The sequence below is a fragment of the Lissotriton vulgaris genome, chromosome 1_1 (genome assembly GCF_964263255.1).
Source record: "Lissotriton vulgaris chromosome 1_1, aLisVul1.2, whole genome shotgun sequence".
Lineage (NCBI taxonomy): Eukaryota > Metazoa > Chordata > Amphibia > Caudata > Salamandridae > Lissotriton > Lissotriton vulgaris.
The window spans coordinates 728,903,554-728,921,067 of NC_141685.1; the positions used below are offsets into that span (position 1 = coordinate 728,903,554).

Genomic DNA, 17,514 nt, shown 5'->3' on the forward strand with positions numbered 1-17,514 from the left:
GACCCTCATTGAGGAATTTGCCCCATAGGCCGGCTCCCCAATCGTTTCTATCGATCCGGTGCGCAGTCATCGCGATTTCATAGGCCTTAAACCATTGCTGGATGTCGTCTTCTCGAAAATATTCTCGGACAACATCCTTGGGGATGTGTACTTTCTCCGTGGTCCCTGGGGTGCGTGGTCTGTCGGGCACCCCTAACTCTTTATTCTGCTTGCGCAGGTTGATCTCGGCTAGGTTCCGTTCGTGCTCGTACGCTAGTTTCTTTTCCTCGAGCTCCCTTTGCCTCTGTTTCTCTTCTCTTTCCTCTCGGAGACGTAGGTGCTCTAAGTTTATTTTTTGTTCGGCCAACTTGAGTTCTACGTCCATCTTGAGTCGGGCCATTTCTAGTTCGTGTAGTCGGGTTTTTTCTCTTTCTTGGATCTCGTCTTGCGAGAGACTGGTTCTTTGCCCCTCCGGGGCCGTGTTGGTATTTTTCGCGGTGCTTTGCTCGGGGGCTTCGACATCCCCGGTCTCTGCCCAAGATTCTAGGGCATGCTTAAAATCGTCCTTGGTGCTTAGTCCGGTGGTAGCGATACCTAGTTCGATGCAGAACTGCTTTAGTTCACGATGGCTGTACTCCTCTAGTTTTTCCATTTGGAACTTCTCAGTTGATCCGCTCTCTTTAGTTGACATTGTGGTTCGTTGTGGGGTGAGCTACTCTCTGTACGTTATGCGGTGATTCGGATCGCGCCGCTGGCCACCAATGTTAGACGGACCGGGAGGGTCGGCCGAGATTACGGGGAGAGGTCTCCAGGGAGAGCCGTCTCCAACGACTGTACAGACAAGTAACTTCCCCCCCACAGACGGACACCACACAAGGTTGAAGGTTAACGAGACTTTATATGCAATTCTTAGGTTACGATGGTATGATACAAGGAGGTCTGGACTCAGGGGTCCCCTCGGTTCTGATCTCTGGCTGAGGAAAAGGGTAGCGGGACAGTCTTAGTTACCAATGAGTACAAAATAGCTCTCAATCCTCGAGCTCGGCGTTCTAGATGATCGGGCCGTGGAGGAGCCAAGCAGGTCCCGAGATGGATGAAGGAAGGACGACGGTCCGCGGCGGAGCCTGCAGGTCCCGGTGAAAGATGACGGTTACAACGGTCCGCGGCCACGCCAGCAGATCCCGACGACGATGAAAGATGAAGGTTACGACGGCTGTGGCAGCGCCAACAGGCAGGACGATGGTGCACAGGACAGAGCTACGGCAGCGCCAGTAGTCCGTCCAGGATGAGTTCCTCTTTACGTCTCTCGACTCCAAGATACAACTGCCTTCCTGCTCTGGAGCTGCCCCAGTTATAGGGCTGGTGTGCTTTGATGTCCGGACCCTCGCACTTGGAGGTCGGGAGGTCCGGGATGAGGGAGTCCAGACACCCAGCAGGGGGGTGGAGCCAGCGCTCGGGGAGGCGATGGGCGAGCGGCACTGGGCGGGGGAGAGCCATCGGCACCTCTTTCTCCCATTGACTTGCCAAGTAGCCCGCTCACCTCCTGGGTGGAGGGTGGTGCCGGAATGTCTGAGGCCGGGCTAGGCCCAGGGTTGAGGTCGATCGGGGGCCAGGCGGCCTCGTGGTGAAGTGTCCAAGATGGCGGCCCGGGCTGGGCGCGTGGGCCGGCAGTGGATCGGACCCACGAGGTTAACATGTTCGAGGGCCGGGGTCCCTGAGGGGACGGAGGACGTGCAATGGTGGTGTGTGGTACTTGCGTGACTGGGCTCGGGCCTGGTTGAGCCAGGGGAGAGCGGCCCTTCATGTGGCCTGTCCAACAGCTGTGTGCTGTTGAGTGCCGAGTGCTGTGTGCTGTTGAGTGCAGAGTACTGTGTGCTGTGTGCTGTTGAGTGCAGAGTGCTGTTGAGTGCAGAGTACTGTTGAGTGCAGAATGCTGTGTGCTGTTGAGTGCAGGGTGCTGTGTGCTGTTGAGTGCAGAGTGCTGTGTGATGTTGAGTGCAGAGTGATGTGTGCTGTTGAGTGCTGTGTGCTGTTGAGTGTGGTGTGCTGTTGAGTGCAGAGTGCTGTTGAGTGCAGAGTGCTGTGTGCTGTTGAGTTCAGAGTGCTGTGTGCTGTTGAGTGCAGAGTGATGTGTCCTGTTGAGTGCAGAGTGCTGTGTGCTGTGTGCTGTTTAGTGCAGAGTGCTGTGTGCTATTGAGTGCAGAGTGATGTGTGCTGTTGAGTTCAGAGTGCTGTGTGCTGTGAGTGCAGAGTGATGTGTGCTGTTGTGTGCGGAGTGCTGTGTGTTGTGTGCTGTTGAGTGCAGAGTGCTGTGTGCTGTGTGCTGTTGAGTGCAGAGTGCTGTGTGCTGCTGAGTGCAGAGTGCTGTGTGCTGTTGAGTGCAGAGTGCTGTTGAGGGCATATTGCTGTTGAGGGCAGAGTGCTGTTGAGGGCAGAGTGCAGAGTGCTGTTGAGTGCAGAATGCTGTTGAGGGAAGAGTGCTGTTGAGGGCAGAGTGCTGTTGAGGGCAGAGTGCTGTTAAGGGCAGAGTGCTGTTGAGGGCAGAGTGCTGTTGAGTGCAAAGTGCTGTGTGCTGTTGAGTGCCGAGTGCTGTTGAGGGCAGAGTGCTGTTGAGGGCAGAGTGCTGTTGAGGGCAGAGTGCAGAGTGCTGTTGAGGGCAGTGTGCAGAGTGCTGTTGAGTGCAGAGTGTTGTGTGCTGTTGAGTGCAGAGTGCTGTGTGCTGGTGAGTGCAGAGTGCTGTGTGCTGGTGAGGGCAGAGTGCTGTGTGCTGTTGAGGGCAGAGTGATGTGTGCTGTTGAGGGCAGCGTGCGGTTGAGGGCAGAGTGCTGTTGAGGGCAGAGTGCAGAGTGCTGTTGAGTGCAGAATGCTGTTGAGGGCAGAGTGCTGTTGAGGGCAGAGTGCTGTTGAGGGCAGAGTGCTGTTAAGGACAGAGTGCTGTTGAGGGCAGAGTGCTGTTGAGTGCAGAGTGCTGTGTGCTGTTGAGTGCCGAGTGCTGTGTGCTGTTGAGTGCAGAGTACTGTGTGCTGTGTGCTGTTGAGTGCAGAGTGCTGTTGAGTGCAGAGTGCTGTTGAGTGCAGAATGCTGTGTGCTGTTGAGTGCAGGGTGCTGTGTGCTGTTGAGTGCAGAGTGCTGTGTGATGTTGAGTGCAGAGTGATGTGTGCTGTTGAGTGCTGTGTGCTGTTGAGTGTGGTGTGCTGTTGAGTGCAGAGTGCTGTTGAGTGCAGAGTGCTGTGTGCTGTTGAGTGCAGAGTGCTGTGTGCTGTTGAGTGCAGAGTGATGTGTCCTGTTGAGTGCAGAGTGCTGTGTGCTGTGTGCTGTTTAGTGCAGAGTGCTGTGTGCTATTGAGTGCAGAGTGATGTGTGCTGTTGAGTTCAGAGTGCTCTGTGCTGTGAGTGCAGAGTGATGTGTGCTGTTGTGTGCAGAGTGCTGTGTGTTGTGTGCTGTTGAGTGCAGAGTGCTGTGTGCTGTGTGCTGTTGAGTGCAGAGTGCTGTGTGCTGCTGAGTGCAGAGTGCTGTGTGCTGTTGAGTGCAGAGTGCTGTTGAGGGCATATTGCTGTTGAGGGCAGAGTGCTGTTGAGGGCAGAGTGCAGAGTGCTGTTGAGTGCAGAATGCTGTTGAGGGAAGAGTGCTGTTGAGGGCAGAGTGCTGTTGAGGGCAGAGTGCTGTTAAGGGCAGAGTGCTGTTGAGGGCAGAGTGCTGTTGAGTGCAAAGTGCTGTGTGCTGTTGAGTGCCGAGTGCTGTGTGCTGTTGAGTGCAGAGTACTGTGTGCTGTTGAGTGCAGAGTGCTGTTGAGTGCAAAGTGCTGTTGAGGGCAGAGTGCTGTTGAGTGCAGAGTGCTGTTGAGTGCAGAGTGCTGTGTGCTGTTGAGTGCAGAGTGCTGTGTGCTGTTGAGGGCAGAGTGCTGTTGAGGGCAGAGTGCTGTTGAGGGCAGAGTGCTGTTGAGGGCAGAGTGCTGTGTGATGTTGAGTGCAGAGTGTTGTGTGCTGTTGAGTGCAGAGTGCTGTGTGCTGTTGAGGGCAGAGTGCTGTTGAGGGCAGAGTGCTGTTGAGGGCAGAGTGCTGTTGAGGGCAGAGTGCAGAGTGCTGTTGAGGGCAGTGTGCAGAGTGCTGTTGAGTGCAGAGTGCTGTGTGCTGTTGAGTGCAGAGTGCTGTGTTCTGGTGAGTGCAGAGTGCTGTGTGCTGGTGAGGGCAGAGTGCTGTGTGCTGTTGAGGGCAGAGTGATGTGTGCTGTTGAGGGCAGCGTGCTGTTGAGGGCAGAGTGCTGTTGAGGGCAGAGTGCTGTTGAGTGCAGAATGCTGTTGAGGGCAGAGTGCTGTTGAGGGCAGAGTGCTGTTGAGGGCAGAGTGCTGTTAAGGGCAGAGTGCTGTTGAGGGCAGAGTGCTGTTGAGTGCAGAGTGCTGTGTGCTGTTGAGTGCCGAGTGCTGTGTGCTGTTGAGTGCAGAGTACTGTGTGCTGTGTGCTGTTGAGTGCAGAGTGCTGTTGAGTGCAAAGTGCTGTTGAGGGCAGAGTGCTGTTGAGGGCAGATTGCTGTTGAGTGCCGTGTGCTGTTGAGTGCAGAGTGCTCTGTGCTGTTGAGTGCAGAGTGCTGTGTGCTGTTGAGTGCAGAGTGCTGTGTGCTGTTGAGGGCAGAGTGCTGTTGAGGGCAGAGTGCTGTTGAGGGCAGAGTGCAGAGTGCTGTTGAGGGCAGAATGCAGAGTGCTATTGAGGGCAGAGTGCTGTGTGCTGTTGAGTGCAGAGTGCTGTGTGCTGTTGAGTGCAGAGTGCTGTGTGCTGTTGAGTGCAGAGTGCTGTGTATGTGTGCTGGTGAGGGCAGAGTGCTGTGTGCTGTTGAGGGCAGAGTGTTCTGTGCTGTTGAGGGCAGAGTGTTGTTGAGAGCTGAGTGCAGAGTGCTGTTGATGGCAGAGTGCTGTTAAGGGCTGAGTGCAGAGTGCTGTTGAGGGCATAGTGCTGTTGAGTGCAGAGTATTGTTGAGTGCAGAGTGCTGTTGAGTGCAGAGTGCTGTGTGCTGTTGAGTGCAGACTGATGTGTGCTGGTGAGGGCAGAGTGCTGTGTGCTGTTGAGTGCAGAGTGCTTTTGAGGGCAGAGTGCTGTTAAGGGCAGAGTGCTGTTGAGTGCAGAGTGCAGAGTGCTGTTGAGTGCAGGTGCACAGTGAGTGAGTGCCGAGTAAGAGCAGAGTGAGTGCAGGTGCAGAGTGCAGAGAGAGTTAGTGCAGAGTACAGAGTGAGTGCAGAGAAAGTGAGTGCAGAGTACAGAGTGAGTGTAGAGTGAGTACAGAGAGAGTGAGTGGAGAGTACAGAGTGAGTGCAGAGTGAGTGCAGAGAGAGTGAGTGGAGAGTACAGAGTGAGTGCAGGTGCAGAGTGAGTGCAGAGAGAGTGAGTGCAGGTGCAGAGTGAGTGTGAGTGCAGAGTGAGTGTGAGTGCAGAGTGAGTGCAGGTGCAGAGTGAGTGCAGAGTGTGTGCGAGTTCAGAGTGACTGCAGAGTGAGTGCGAGTGCAGAGTGACTGCAGAGTGAGTGTGAGTGCAGAGTGAGTGCAGAGTGAGTGTGAGTGCAAAGTGACTGCAGAGTGATTGTGACTGCAGAGTGACCACAGAGTGAGTGTGACTGCAGAGTGAATGCAGAGTGAGTGTGATTGTCTACCAATACTGAAAAGACACAATAACTGTACCAATAAAGCAGTCACCCCAGCGTTAGAATTGTTTAAATGCAAGGTTCAGTCGGCGGTTGTTTATGGGGCAGAACTCTGGGGACCCGTATGCAGAAAGACTTTTGAAATCATGGAAAACAGGTTTTTAAGGGGACTATTAAAGGTTCCTAGTAGTACTCCTTTACTACCCCTACTCCTTGATATGAATATACGACGCACTGACCTACATGCTATATTAAGACCATTATTGTTATGGGTCAGGTTGTGGATTACCCCAGAGCTGTCTGAATATAAAAAAGGGTTGGTTGAAGTTCAGGAACTGGACACGTGTAATAAGATTTTTTGGTTTAAACATGTTAAGAGCTGGTTAACAAAACTGGGTTTATCCCATTTTTGGACTCAACCCGAACTATTGACTGTGTCATCAAAGAAGATAGTTAAACTCTCCTTTTGGGCTCTAGTGAGCCATGATGCTGTATATGTTGGAGCACATGGCCCCTTAACCGAAAAATTTTTATTGGTGAAAAATGTAGCCCAGTTTGAAATGTTTCTTGATGAGATTCAACCACCTTTAGCTAAAACCTTGTATATAAAGTATAGGTATGGTATACTAAGAACTCGGGAAACCGAGTCCAAATGGGGGAAAACCAGTAATGACAAATGCACCTTATGTACAAGTAATTTAAGAGAAGACATTTTTCATATCTTGTTTTTCTGTCCAAGCTATGCTGAAACTAGAAAAAAATGGATAGTGCCATTGTGCCGTAATATTGGAACAACTTCTTATAAGGAAGCAGGAAGAATATTACTTACGGACACTAGTCAAGTAATAGTGTTTGGTGTCAGTAGATTCCTTTTGGCAGTAAAATTCATTAGGCAAAAGTCATCACTGGCATTTTAAGTGTCTGGCTGTTATATATCAATTTAATGCTTTTTTAACTTTGTAAATATTTTAAACTTCTTTTTAACTATATTTATTGATGATTGTTTAAAGCTCACTCTCGTGATTCAACTGAGAAGGTTAGGGATTATATTTGGTAATGCACCAGCACTTTATGAATCATGAATTATATATTCTGTAAAATTGTGATGATATTGTGGCCATGTATAATTATGTGCATTATGTATTCTTTTTCTTTTTCCTTCTTTTTTACATGTATATTATACATATTGCGTTTTTGTATATCTTTTATGATGCAATTGCAACGAAATAAAGATTATTGAATTGAGTGAGTGTGACTGCAGAGTGACTGCAGAGTGAGTGTGACTGCAGAGTGAGTGTGACTGGAGAGTGACTGCAGAGTGAGTGTGACTGCAGAGTGACAGCAGAGTGAGTGTGACTGCAGTGTGACTGCAGAGTGACAGTGACTGCAGAGTGACTGCAGAGTGAGTGTGACTGCAGAGTGAACAGTGCGTGAGTGTGACTGCAGAGTGAACAGTGTGTGAGTGTACAGGGTGAACGGTGTGTGAGTGTGCAGGGTGAACAGTGTGTGAGTGTGCAGGGTGAACAGTGCAGGGTGAACAGTGTGTGAGTGTGCAGGGTGAACAGTGTGTGAGTGTGCAGGGTGAACAGTGTGTGAGTGTGCAGGGTGAGCAATGTGTGAGTGTGCAGGATACGAACACTCGAACTAAGTCCACCACACACACATACATAAGACCACACACACAAGACCACACACACACCACACACACACACCACACACACACACACACGACACACACACCACACACACCACACCACACACACCACACACTTACCACCACTCACCACCACACACTCACCACCACACACTCACCACCACACACTCACCACTACAGACTCACCACCACACATACAACCACACACACAACCACACACCACCAGCCATCAGTGCATGCTTTCACCAGACACAAACACCACCAGCCATCAGTGCACGCTTTCACCATCCATACACACACCACCCGCGATCAGTGCATGCTTTCACCGGGCACAAACACCACCAGGCATCAGTGCAGGCTTCCACCAGGCACACAACACCAAACGTCAGTGCACGCTTTCACCACTCACACACACACCACCAGCCATCAGTGCACACTTTCACCAGGCACACAAAAACCAGCCGTCAGTGCACGCTTTTACCAGGCGCACTCACCACCAGCTGTCAGTGCACGCTTTTACCAGGCGCACTCACCACCAGCCGTCAGTGCACGCTTTTACCAGGCACACACACCACCAGCTGTCAGTGCACGCTTCCACCAGGCACCAGGCACACACACCTCCAGCCAGCAGTGCACACTTCCACCAAGCACACACACCAGCAGTCATCAGTGAACAATTTCTACAGGCACACACAGCAACAGCCATCAGTGCACACATCAATTGTTAACGCATCCACAATAAACTATTGTAGCAATCGCAGTATGGTGCACTTCACTTTTAAACATATTCATCTAAAGTGCAGCATGCCACCATTGATACAATTCCAATCCAACCCACATATTTCTACTACACACCACATGCATACACTCCATAACACATGGATAAAAGACATTGCCATTTACAAATTTACAATGCCATTACCTCTAACTCAAATAAATCCGAGACCTATTGCATTTCTAATGCTTGTTATATTTGTTACAGAGTGCTCGATCATCAGAAGGCATCACGTCCCTAAGAAATTAGTCCACAGTTATGAAAACAGCTGTGTCTTTAAGGGGTATTTAAGATGAGTTTACGGATGACGAGGAGGTTGTTCCAAAAGAAGGCCACCAAAATTCATAAATGTCTTCTACACAAGCGAGTTTTCTTAACTGAAAGATTGCCAAAAGCTGGGGCAGTCCAGTGACCGCTTCTAATTAATTAATTAATAGGATTACTATTAATAGTGCTAATTAAGAAACATCACCTAGAGGCAGATGTATCAAAATACCTATTTGCGATTCTCAAATAGTGATTTTTTTAAATTCCTTAAGTGTGATTAGCAAATTGCTAATCACAATTAAGGAATAATTTCCCATTCATTTCTATGGGCCAGGAGGCCCATAGGAATGAATGTGAAGTTATTCTAAATTAGCGATTTGCATTTTGAGAATCGCACATTGAGAATAATTTCAAGGGTGCAAGGGTGTCATAAGGACACCCTGATGCACCCGTAAAATTTACATGTGTGCGCATATGGTGCGCATACATGCCCTAAGGGCATGTATATGCGCCACATGGCGCCTTCACAAATGGCAAAAAGTGCATTTGTGAAAGAAATCGCAAATTACCACCATCCTCAAGTTGGTGGTAATTTGCGATTTCTTAATTAGAAATCGCAGAACTTGGGTGCTTCATACATAGCATTTAAGGAATCGCAATTTGCGTTTCCTTAAATGCTGACGCAAAGTTAAGGAATCGCAAATTTTGCGATTCCTTAATTTTGCGATGCAATTTCAATAATACATTGCATTTTCTGATTTTTTTGTCGCAAACGCTGCTATTTTGCCAATCGCAGCGTTGGTGACAAAAAAACGTTTGATACATCTGCCTATGTCATTAGTGCAGTCTCTGAAGCTGGTTTCTGTAATACATATTTGTTGCTGGTGAATGTTTACTGAGGCAGTCATCTGCTTTTGACAATACTAACATTTTATTTCTGAAGTTGAGGTACAAAGACATTGTGAGGCTAGAGCAAGGTGACTGTAATTCCTGTATGTGGAGAGACCGGTCTCCATTGCAGAAACCCCCGACTATAGCAGCAGAATGATTACACTACTTAATGGGATGAATTACACTAACTTCCGTTGTGTTGTGACCCTTTGTCTGTACTAATTTGCAGTCATGTGATATTTAGCACCATTTTATGTAAGGATGTAATAATGTGCTCCTTATTTAGCGATCTCTGCTATGTGCTGGCAGTGAAATCAATGCTATTTGCATACTACAGTATGCAAAATTAGAACAATGTGTTTCTGCTACCACAAATTAGCACTGACTGCCGCATTATGTTGCATCTTATTAATAGACCCTAACTAGTAGGTTAGTGCAAGTTAATGCAGATACATAAAGCGCACCCTTCATGCAACATACGTGATCCATCCCTTTAAATGGCCCATCCGGTGCTTTATGGCAGCTACTTCCCAAAACCCAAGGCGGCATCATCAAGCAAAAATACATTTTAGGCCATTTATGTGGGTGATTAAAGTTAAAGCTGCTTTCCATTTTCTTATCACTCTCTGGCCCTCACATCTACAAGGAAAAGGAAACTTTATTCAAAACATGGAATGTGAGAAGGCACATCCTAATTACACAACTAAGAATCCGTAACCAGCTGGATGCCAAGCGAATATATTGCTTGGTACACGTACACGTGGTCAGAGGTGAGATGAATGTCGTGTAGCAATTAGTAAAGTGGATAAAAGTAACATTTTATTTAGAGCGCTCAGTGACAGGCAGATATTATGAAATGCTATATTAAACAAGCATTGGCCGCACGGCCGGGCCGCAAAGAACAAAAAAAAAGCGATAAAAAAAACCTGCGAGTGGTGACGCGAATGGTGTACACGCGCGTCACCGCAAGTGCTACTTTGCCAGAGATCAGCGTCCTATAACACGCATGCGTGCACGCTGTTGTGGGTGTTCTAGCAAGCTGATCGCCGGCAAAGTAGCATTTCTGAGAGCTGCTAAATGTCTCAGCCAAGGGCAGCGCATGCGCTGGATCAGGCGAAGACCTAAAAAGCACAGCACATACATATGTTCCATTTAAATGTATTTAAAACTGCACTCGAAGGTTGAGACGCTTTTATAAAAGTATGTGGCGTATTACCTTTTTTGATGCAATGAGGGTATTTCAGCGTTCCATTGACACACTGGACCTTGAGTTCACCTTGTGCCAGAATAAATCCTTCGATGCATGCAAACTCTATAATATCACCGTGGAGGGAATGTATATTTGCTTCGTAATTCCATAGCAGTTCGATACTGTTGCTTCTCATTTCATCTGCATCTGCCTTACACGGTTCTGTAATAAAGAAAAAAGCATGCAAAATACGAGTTTTTGACATTCTTTTATGGTAAGTTTAGGAAGGCTGTCTCATCACACGCATAAGGTTCTTTGTAAAGGCACTACTCAGAAGTCAGCTTCTATGGCTGCATGATTAGCTAGAACAAGTCACTGTCTCTGCAGATCATGTTAAATAGGCCATTCAAAAGGGGAAACGTCCTTTAGGACAAGCCAGAATCAGGCTGTCCCTTCACAGCGCCATATATAACAAACAACTCTTAAGCACGCATTCCTTCAGCAGATGTGTCGTAACAGCAACTTGCTTTACGTGAGCCATTGTTGGAATGGTGTTGGACTTAAAGACTGACACCTTACCTACTGTTGCTCAGACTGGAGTTGGAATAGTAAATTCAACTATTCACCTAAGCAAGTTGTTAAAAAGATTTGCGTGCTGAACGAATTCCTGCTAAAGACACATTAGTTCTAATGACGGTGTTCCGAAGGGATGCGTTCTAAACTCATGCATTTGCTCAAAAGGCTACAGTTCATCCAATAATGGCTGAAACAGGAACCACATCTAGCTTTGTTCTGAAGCAAATGGATTTCTTGTTTAATTTGGAAACAGGTGCATTTTACATAATTTTTATCTGGAAATCTGTTCACAATAACTGGGTGAATTGTTTCAATTGTATAATAATATCTACAATGCAAATTGTTTAATAACTGACCAGCATACTTACTGACCTCCTCCTGGATTCAGGGTAACTACAAGATTAAGTCACAGCAAAATATTTCTGAATCATATTAGTGCCACATGCATAGCCATTTGTTAGTATTCGAAGTAGTACTCATCTATTACTACCTCACATTCTCACAAATGGCTTAGCAAATTGCCCCCAAAACATCTAAATTGACAGCGTTCAGAGAATTCAGTAATGTGACAGGTAATTCCCAACTTAATTACCGATACGGGTCAACAGGGTAACTCTGGAGGGATTACCAGCCGGCTACAAGTGGGACCTTATTTCTCGGGTGACCCTGACTTGCGAAAAAAGGATTTACCTGCACAACTGGTAAGTTAGTATCGGTTAAATGTTTAATTCCTACTTTTTTTCCAGTTGTTACACCAGAGATTTTTCTTGTTTGCAACGGATGAAAAAAAAAAACAGCAAAATGGCAGTAAGGAATAACTAGTTGCACTACCCACACTATACTTTTGCAAATGCTGCCCACCTCTTAGGTCCACTGCCAGAGAACCATGAATATACAAACAATAGGAGAATAGAGGGGCAACAAAAAAGGAAGGGAAATGTGTACAGATTATTCATAAGACAAGTGATAGTCCTTCAATGATAAGCACAGATCATTTTATTGATTCCTTGAAAGTTTTCTTGATAAAAGATGATCAAACAAAACAGCCAAACAGCCAACGCTTTTTGCCCAGTGTTAGACGGACCGGGAGGGTCGGCCGAGAATAAGGGGAGAGGTCTTCGGGGAGAGCCGTCTCCAGCGATCGTACAGACAAGTAACTTCCCCCCCACAGACGGACACCACACAAGGTTAAAGTTCAACGAGACTTTATAGGCAATTCTTTAAGTTACGATGAAATGATACAAGGAGGTCTGGACTCAGGGGTCCCCTCGATTCTGGTCTCTGGTTTGGGAAAAGGGGTAGCGGGACAGTCTTGTTACCAAAAGATGGATATAGCTCTCAATCCTCGAGCTCGGCGTTCTAGATGATCGGGCCGCGGCGGAGCCAGCAGGTCCCGAGATGGACGAAGGAAACGACGGTCCGCGGCGGAGCCAGCAGGTCCCGATGAAGATGACGGTTACAAACGGTCCGCGGCCACGCCAGCAGGTCCCGACGACGATGAAGGATATGAAGGTTGCGAAGGTTGCGGCAGCGCCAGCAGGCAGGACGATGGTGCACAAGACAGAGCTACGGCAGCGCCAGTAGTCCGTCTAGGATGAGTTCCTCTTTGCGTCTCTCGACTCCAAGATACAACTGCCTTCCTGCTCTGGAGCTGCCCCAGTTATAGGGCTGGAGTGCTTTGATGTCCGGACCCTCGCACTTGGAGGTCGGGAGGTCCGGGATGAGGGAGTCCAGACACCCAGCAGGGGGGTGGAGCCAGCGCCCGGGGAGGTGATGGGCGAGCGGCACTTGGCGGGGGAGAGCCATCGACACCTCTTTCTCCCATTGACTTGCCAAGTAGCCCGCTCACCTCCTGGGTGGATGGTGGTGCCGGGATGTCTGAGGCCGGGCCAGGCCCAGGGTTGAGGTCGATCGGGGGCCAGGCGGCCTCGTGGTGGAGTGTCCAAGATGGCGCCCCAGGATGGGCGCGTGGGCCGGCAGTGGATCGGACCCACGAGGTCGACATGCTCGAGGGCAGGGGTCCCTGAGGGGACGGAGGACGTGCAATGGTGGTGTGTGACCGGGCTCGGGCCTGGTTGGGCCGGGGGAGAGCGGCCCTTCATGTGGCCTGTCCAACATGCGTCCCCCCCAGCTGAAGGCGGGGAGAGTTACCCATCCTCTTGGGGACTCTCCTCGTCGAGGCGGAAGAACCGGGACAGGCCATCCGCGTTGGCGTGATCTGGCCCAGGCCGGTGTTCAACTGTGAAGTCCATACCTTGTAGGGAGATGGACCAGCGTAGTAACTTTGGGTTTTCCCCCCGCATCTGCATCAGCCACTGCAGGGGTCGGTGGTCGGTCTGCACCCGAAAGTGTGTGCCAAAAAGGTAGGGCCGGAGCTTCTTGAGGGCCCATACCACAGCGAAGGCCTCCCTCTCTATGGTGCTCCAGCGTTGCTCCCGTGGTAGGAGTCGCCGGCTGATGAAGGCCACCGGTTGATCAAGGCCTTCGGTGTTCACTTGAGACAGGACTGCCCCAATGCCATGGTCGGAGGCATCCGTCTGGACGACGAACTCCCGGCTGTAGTCGGGGGCCTGGAGCACAGGGGCGGAACACATGGCGGCTTTCAATTGTTCAAATGCAGTTTGACACTCTGGGGTCCAGTTGACTTTCTTGGGCTGATTTTTTGACGTGAGTTCTGTGAGGGGCCCCACTATAGTACCATAGTCTTTCACGAACCTTCGGTAATAGCCCGTGAGGCCCAGGAAGGCTCGTACCTCGGTCTGGGTGATGGGGGGCTGCCAGGACTGGATGGCGGCAATTTTTAGCTGCAGAGGGGCCACCAGGCCGCTTCCCACCTGGTGCCCGAGGTAGGTTACAGACCCTTGCCCAATTTGACACTTGCTGGCCTTGATCGTGAGGCCAGCTCGCTGAAGGGCTTGCAGCACTGCTCGGAGGTGGTGGAGGTGCTCGGACCAATGGTGGCTGTATACAGCGATGTCGTCTAGGTAGGCGGCGCTGAATCCTTCGAGCCCCGCCAGGACCTGATTGACGAGCCGTTGGAATGTTGCTGGGGCATTCTTCATGCCGAAGGGCATGACCGTGAAATGGTAATGGCCATCGGGGGTGGAAAAGGCAGAACGTTCTTGCGCCCGGGGTGTGAGGCCGATTTGCCAGTAGCCCGCCGTCAGGTCGAAGATACTGAGGTAGCGGGCAGCTCCCATGCGGTCGATTAGTTCATCTGCCCGGGGGATGGGATGTGCGTCTGTTCTGGTGACCGCATTCAAGCCCCGGTAGTCGACGCAGAACCGGAGTTCTGGTGTGGTGCCGGGGGCAGCTGCTTTGGGGACCAGTACTACAGGGCTGGCCCAGGGGCTGTCTGAGGGCTCGATGACCCCGAGCGTGAGCATCTTGGCTACTTCTTCCTGGATGCAGGCCCGTACCCGATCTGGCACGCGGTAGGCCCGGTGGCGGATAGGGGGGCTGTCCCCCGTGTCCACATCGTGCACACACCAGGAAGTGACACCTGGGGTGAGGGAGAACAGGCTGGCGAACTGTGACAGGAGGACTCGACACTCCTGGCGTTGCTCTCAGGTGAGGGCCTCCGAGAGTCGGACCCCATCCACGGAGCCGTCTTGCTCCCGGGTCCGTAGGAGGTCAGGGAGGGGCTCGGAGTCTTCTTCAGCCCCATTGTCTGTGGCCATCAGGAGGCTGAGTTCTGTACGCACAAAGTGGGGCTTCAGTCTGTTAGCGTGGAGGACCCGGAGGGGGTTCCGGGAAGATTCCATGTCGATGAGATAGGTGGCAGGGCCCTTGCGCTCGACTACTTTGAAGGGCCCCGTCCATTTGTCTTGCAGGGCGCATGGCTCGGTGGGGGACATCACCCATACCTGTTGGCCAGGTTCAAATTCAATGGATGAGGCACTCCGGTCATACCACTTTTTCATGTCCTCTTGACTGGCCTCTAGGTTAGCTTTTGCCAGCTCTCTGAACCGCCGGGTCTGGTTGCGGAGGGTTAGGAGGTACCGGAAGACATCTGGAGGGTTCTTTAGCGGGGGCATCTCCCAGCCTTCCTTGACTAGGCTGAGCGGCCCCCGCACTGGGTGTCCATATAGCAGTTCAAACGGGCTGAAGCCCAGGGATTTCTGGGGGACCTCCCGATAGGCGAAGAGGAGGCACGGCAGCAGCACATCCCACTGGCGACGGAGGGGCTCTTCCAACCCCCCGATCATCCCTTTTAGCGTGCGGTTGAACCGCTCAACGAGTCCGTTCCCTTGAGGGTGATAGGGGGTCGTGAATCGGTAGGTAACCCCGCACTGTTGCCAGAGGGATTTCATATATTTAGAAATAAAGTTCGTGCCTCTGTCGCTGACGACTTCTCGGGGGAAGCCCACACGGGAGAAGATCCCCATCAGAGCCCGGCCGACTACCGGGGCTGTCACAGTCCGCAGGGGAACAGCCTCAGGGTAGCGGGTGGCGTGGTCCACTAGCACCAAGATGAATCGATGGCCTTGTTTTGTGCGCGGGTCCAGGGGCCCCACGATGTCTATCCCGACCCTCTCGAACGGGGTGGTGACCACGGGAAAAGGTTGCAGGGGGGCCTTTAGTTTGCGGCCGCTCTTTCCACTGGCTTGGCACGTGGGGCAAGATCGGCAATGCTGGTGTACATCGTTCCTCATTTTGGGCCAGAAGAAGTGGGTCACTAGGCGACTGTAGGTTTTATCTTGACCCAGGTGTCCTGCCAGGGGGACATCGTGGGCCAGGTTTAGCAGAAAGTCTCTAAAACGGAGTGGCACCACTAGTACTCGGCTGGCCCCCAGCTCTGCGATTCTTTGCTCACTGTACAGCAGATCATTGTCCCAGTAGACCCAGTGAGTTCCGGAGGTATCCCCTGCGCTTTGGGCGAACGCTTGCTGGCGGAGTCCCTCGAGGGAGGGACAGGTCTTCTGTTCTTGGCGAAATTGTTCTTGCGTGGGCCCCCCCTCTTGAGGCCACTGGTCGAGGTTAGCGAGGTCGGAAGGTTGAGCTGGTTCGGGGGGGACGTCACGGTCGGTGGCTTCGGCTGGGGCGACCGGAGGCGGTGGCGCCGGCCATTCGGGTTCTTCTGGGCGGTGGTTGGCACGGGCGGCCATGGACCGGGTGGTGACGCACGCCCAGTCCGGGACGCCTAACATCCCCAGGTGTTCTCTTCGTTCTACGGCTGCCCAGGGGGAGCTTTCCAGGTCATTCCCCAAGAGGCAGTCCACAGGGGCATCGTCTCGGACCGTTACCTTTAACATGCCGGAGACCCCTCCCCATTCGAAGGGGACGCAGGCCATCCGACACAGACTTTCTGAGTTATCGGCTGAACGTACAGGGCAGAGAATGTTCGGTAGATACTGTTCTGGGGTCACCAGGTGACAGCGGACGGCTGTTACACTGGCCCCGGTGTCACGAAGGGCTTCGGCCCGGCGTCCATTGATGCTCACCCATTGGCTGTACTTCTGGGTGTTAGCGGGTAGGGGGACCCGCGGGACCATGTCTTTCCCCCCTAAGCATGCTAGAGCCATGGCGGCTGGCTCCCATTCTTGATGCTCTTGTTCATATTCCTCTTGTTCCTCTGTGATCTGTTCCTCCCCTAGAGCCGCAGCGGCTACTTGGCGGGGTCTTGGGCTCTGGTACTGGGGGCAGCTTGGGTCGTTTGCGTAGTGGCCGACTCGTTGGCATCGATGGCACGTAACATTGGCTCGGTATCCCGGTCGCGCCGGGGTGCTGCCCCGGTTGGCCGGGGGTGTGGTGCTGGTAGCGGGGGCGACCGGGGCGTTGTCTCTTCCTCGTCCTTGGCCCCCTCCTCCTCCTCTGGGTCGGTGCTGACCATTGTTGTTCCGGTTCTGTTCGTAGGACCCATTCCGGCCCACTCTGGTGATCTCCCACCGGTCAGCTTCGGCTGCGAGCTGCCGGGGATCCGTTAACTTGCTGTCGAGGAGGTGCTGGCGGAGTTCAATGAAGCAATTGTTCGACAGATGCTCCCATACCATAAGATTGAACAGTTGTTCGTAGGTTGTGACGTTGCTTCCTTTGATCCAGCCCTCGAAGGCTCGGCTAAAGTAGTTTACATAGTCCACCCAAGTTGTACCCGGGATGCGGGTGCAGTCTCGGAACCTCTGACGGTACATCTCGGGTGTGAGGCCATAGCGGGTGAGGAGTGCAGCTTTCATATGGTCATAGGAGGTCATCTGGTGGTCCGGGAGCTGTAGCAGGGCATCGCGGCCCTCATTGAGGAATCTCCCCCATAGACCGGCTCCCCAATCGCTTCTATCGATCCGGTGTGCAGTCATAGCGATTTCATAGGCCTTAAACCATTGCTGGATGTCGTCCTCTCGGAAGTATTCTCGAACGACATCCTTGGGGATGTGTACCTTTTTCTCTGTTGCCCCTGGGGTGTGGGGTTGCTCGGGCACCCCTACTCCTTTATTCTGCTTGCGTAGGTTGATCTCAGCTAGGTTCCGCTCGTGTTCGTACGCCAGTTTCTTTTCCTCGAGCTCCCTTTGTCTCTGTTTCTCCTCTCTTTCTTCTCGGAGACGCAGGTGCTCTAAGTTG

At 51.5% G+C, this 17,514-nt stretch overlaps 1 protein-coding gene across 2 annotated transcripts in view; it reads right to left on the reverse strand.

The window, feature by feature from the left end:
- F13B (coagulation factor XIII B chain) overlaps positions 1 to 17,514 on the reverse strand; it is a 286,489-nt gene that overhangs the window by 124,270 nt on the left and 144,705 nt on the right. For both annotated transcript variants that reach the window (XM_086955282.1, XM_086955274.1), the window contains one exon: positions 10,411 to 10,605. In XM_086955282.1, coding sequence (XP_086811408.1) covers positions 10,411 to 10,605 — 195 coding nt within the window. The remainder of the gene's footprint in view (positions 1 to 10,410; positions 10,606 to 17,514) is intronic.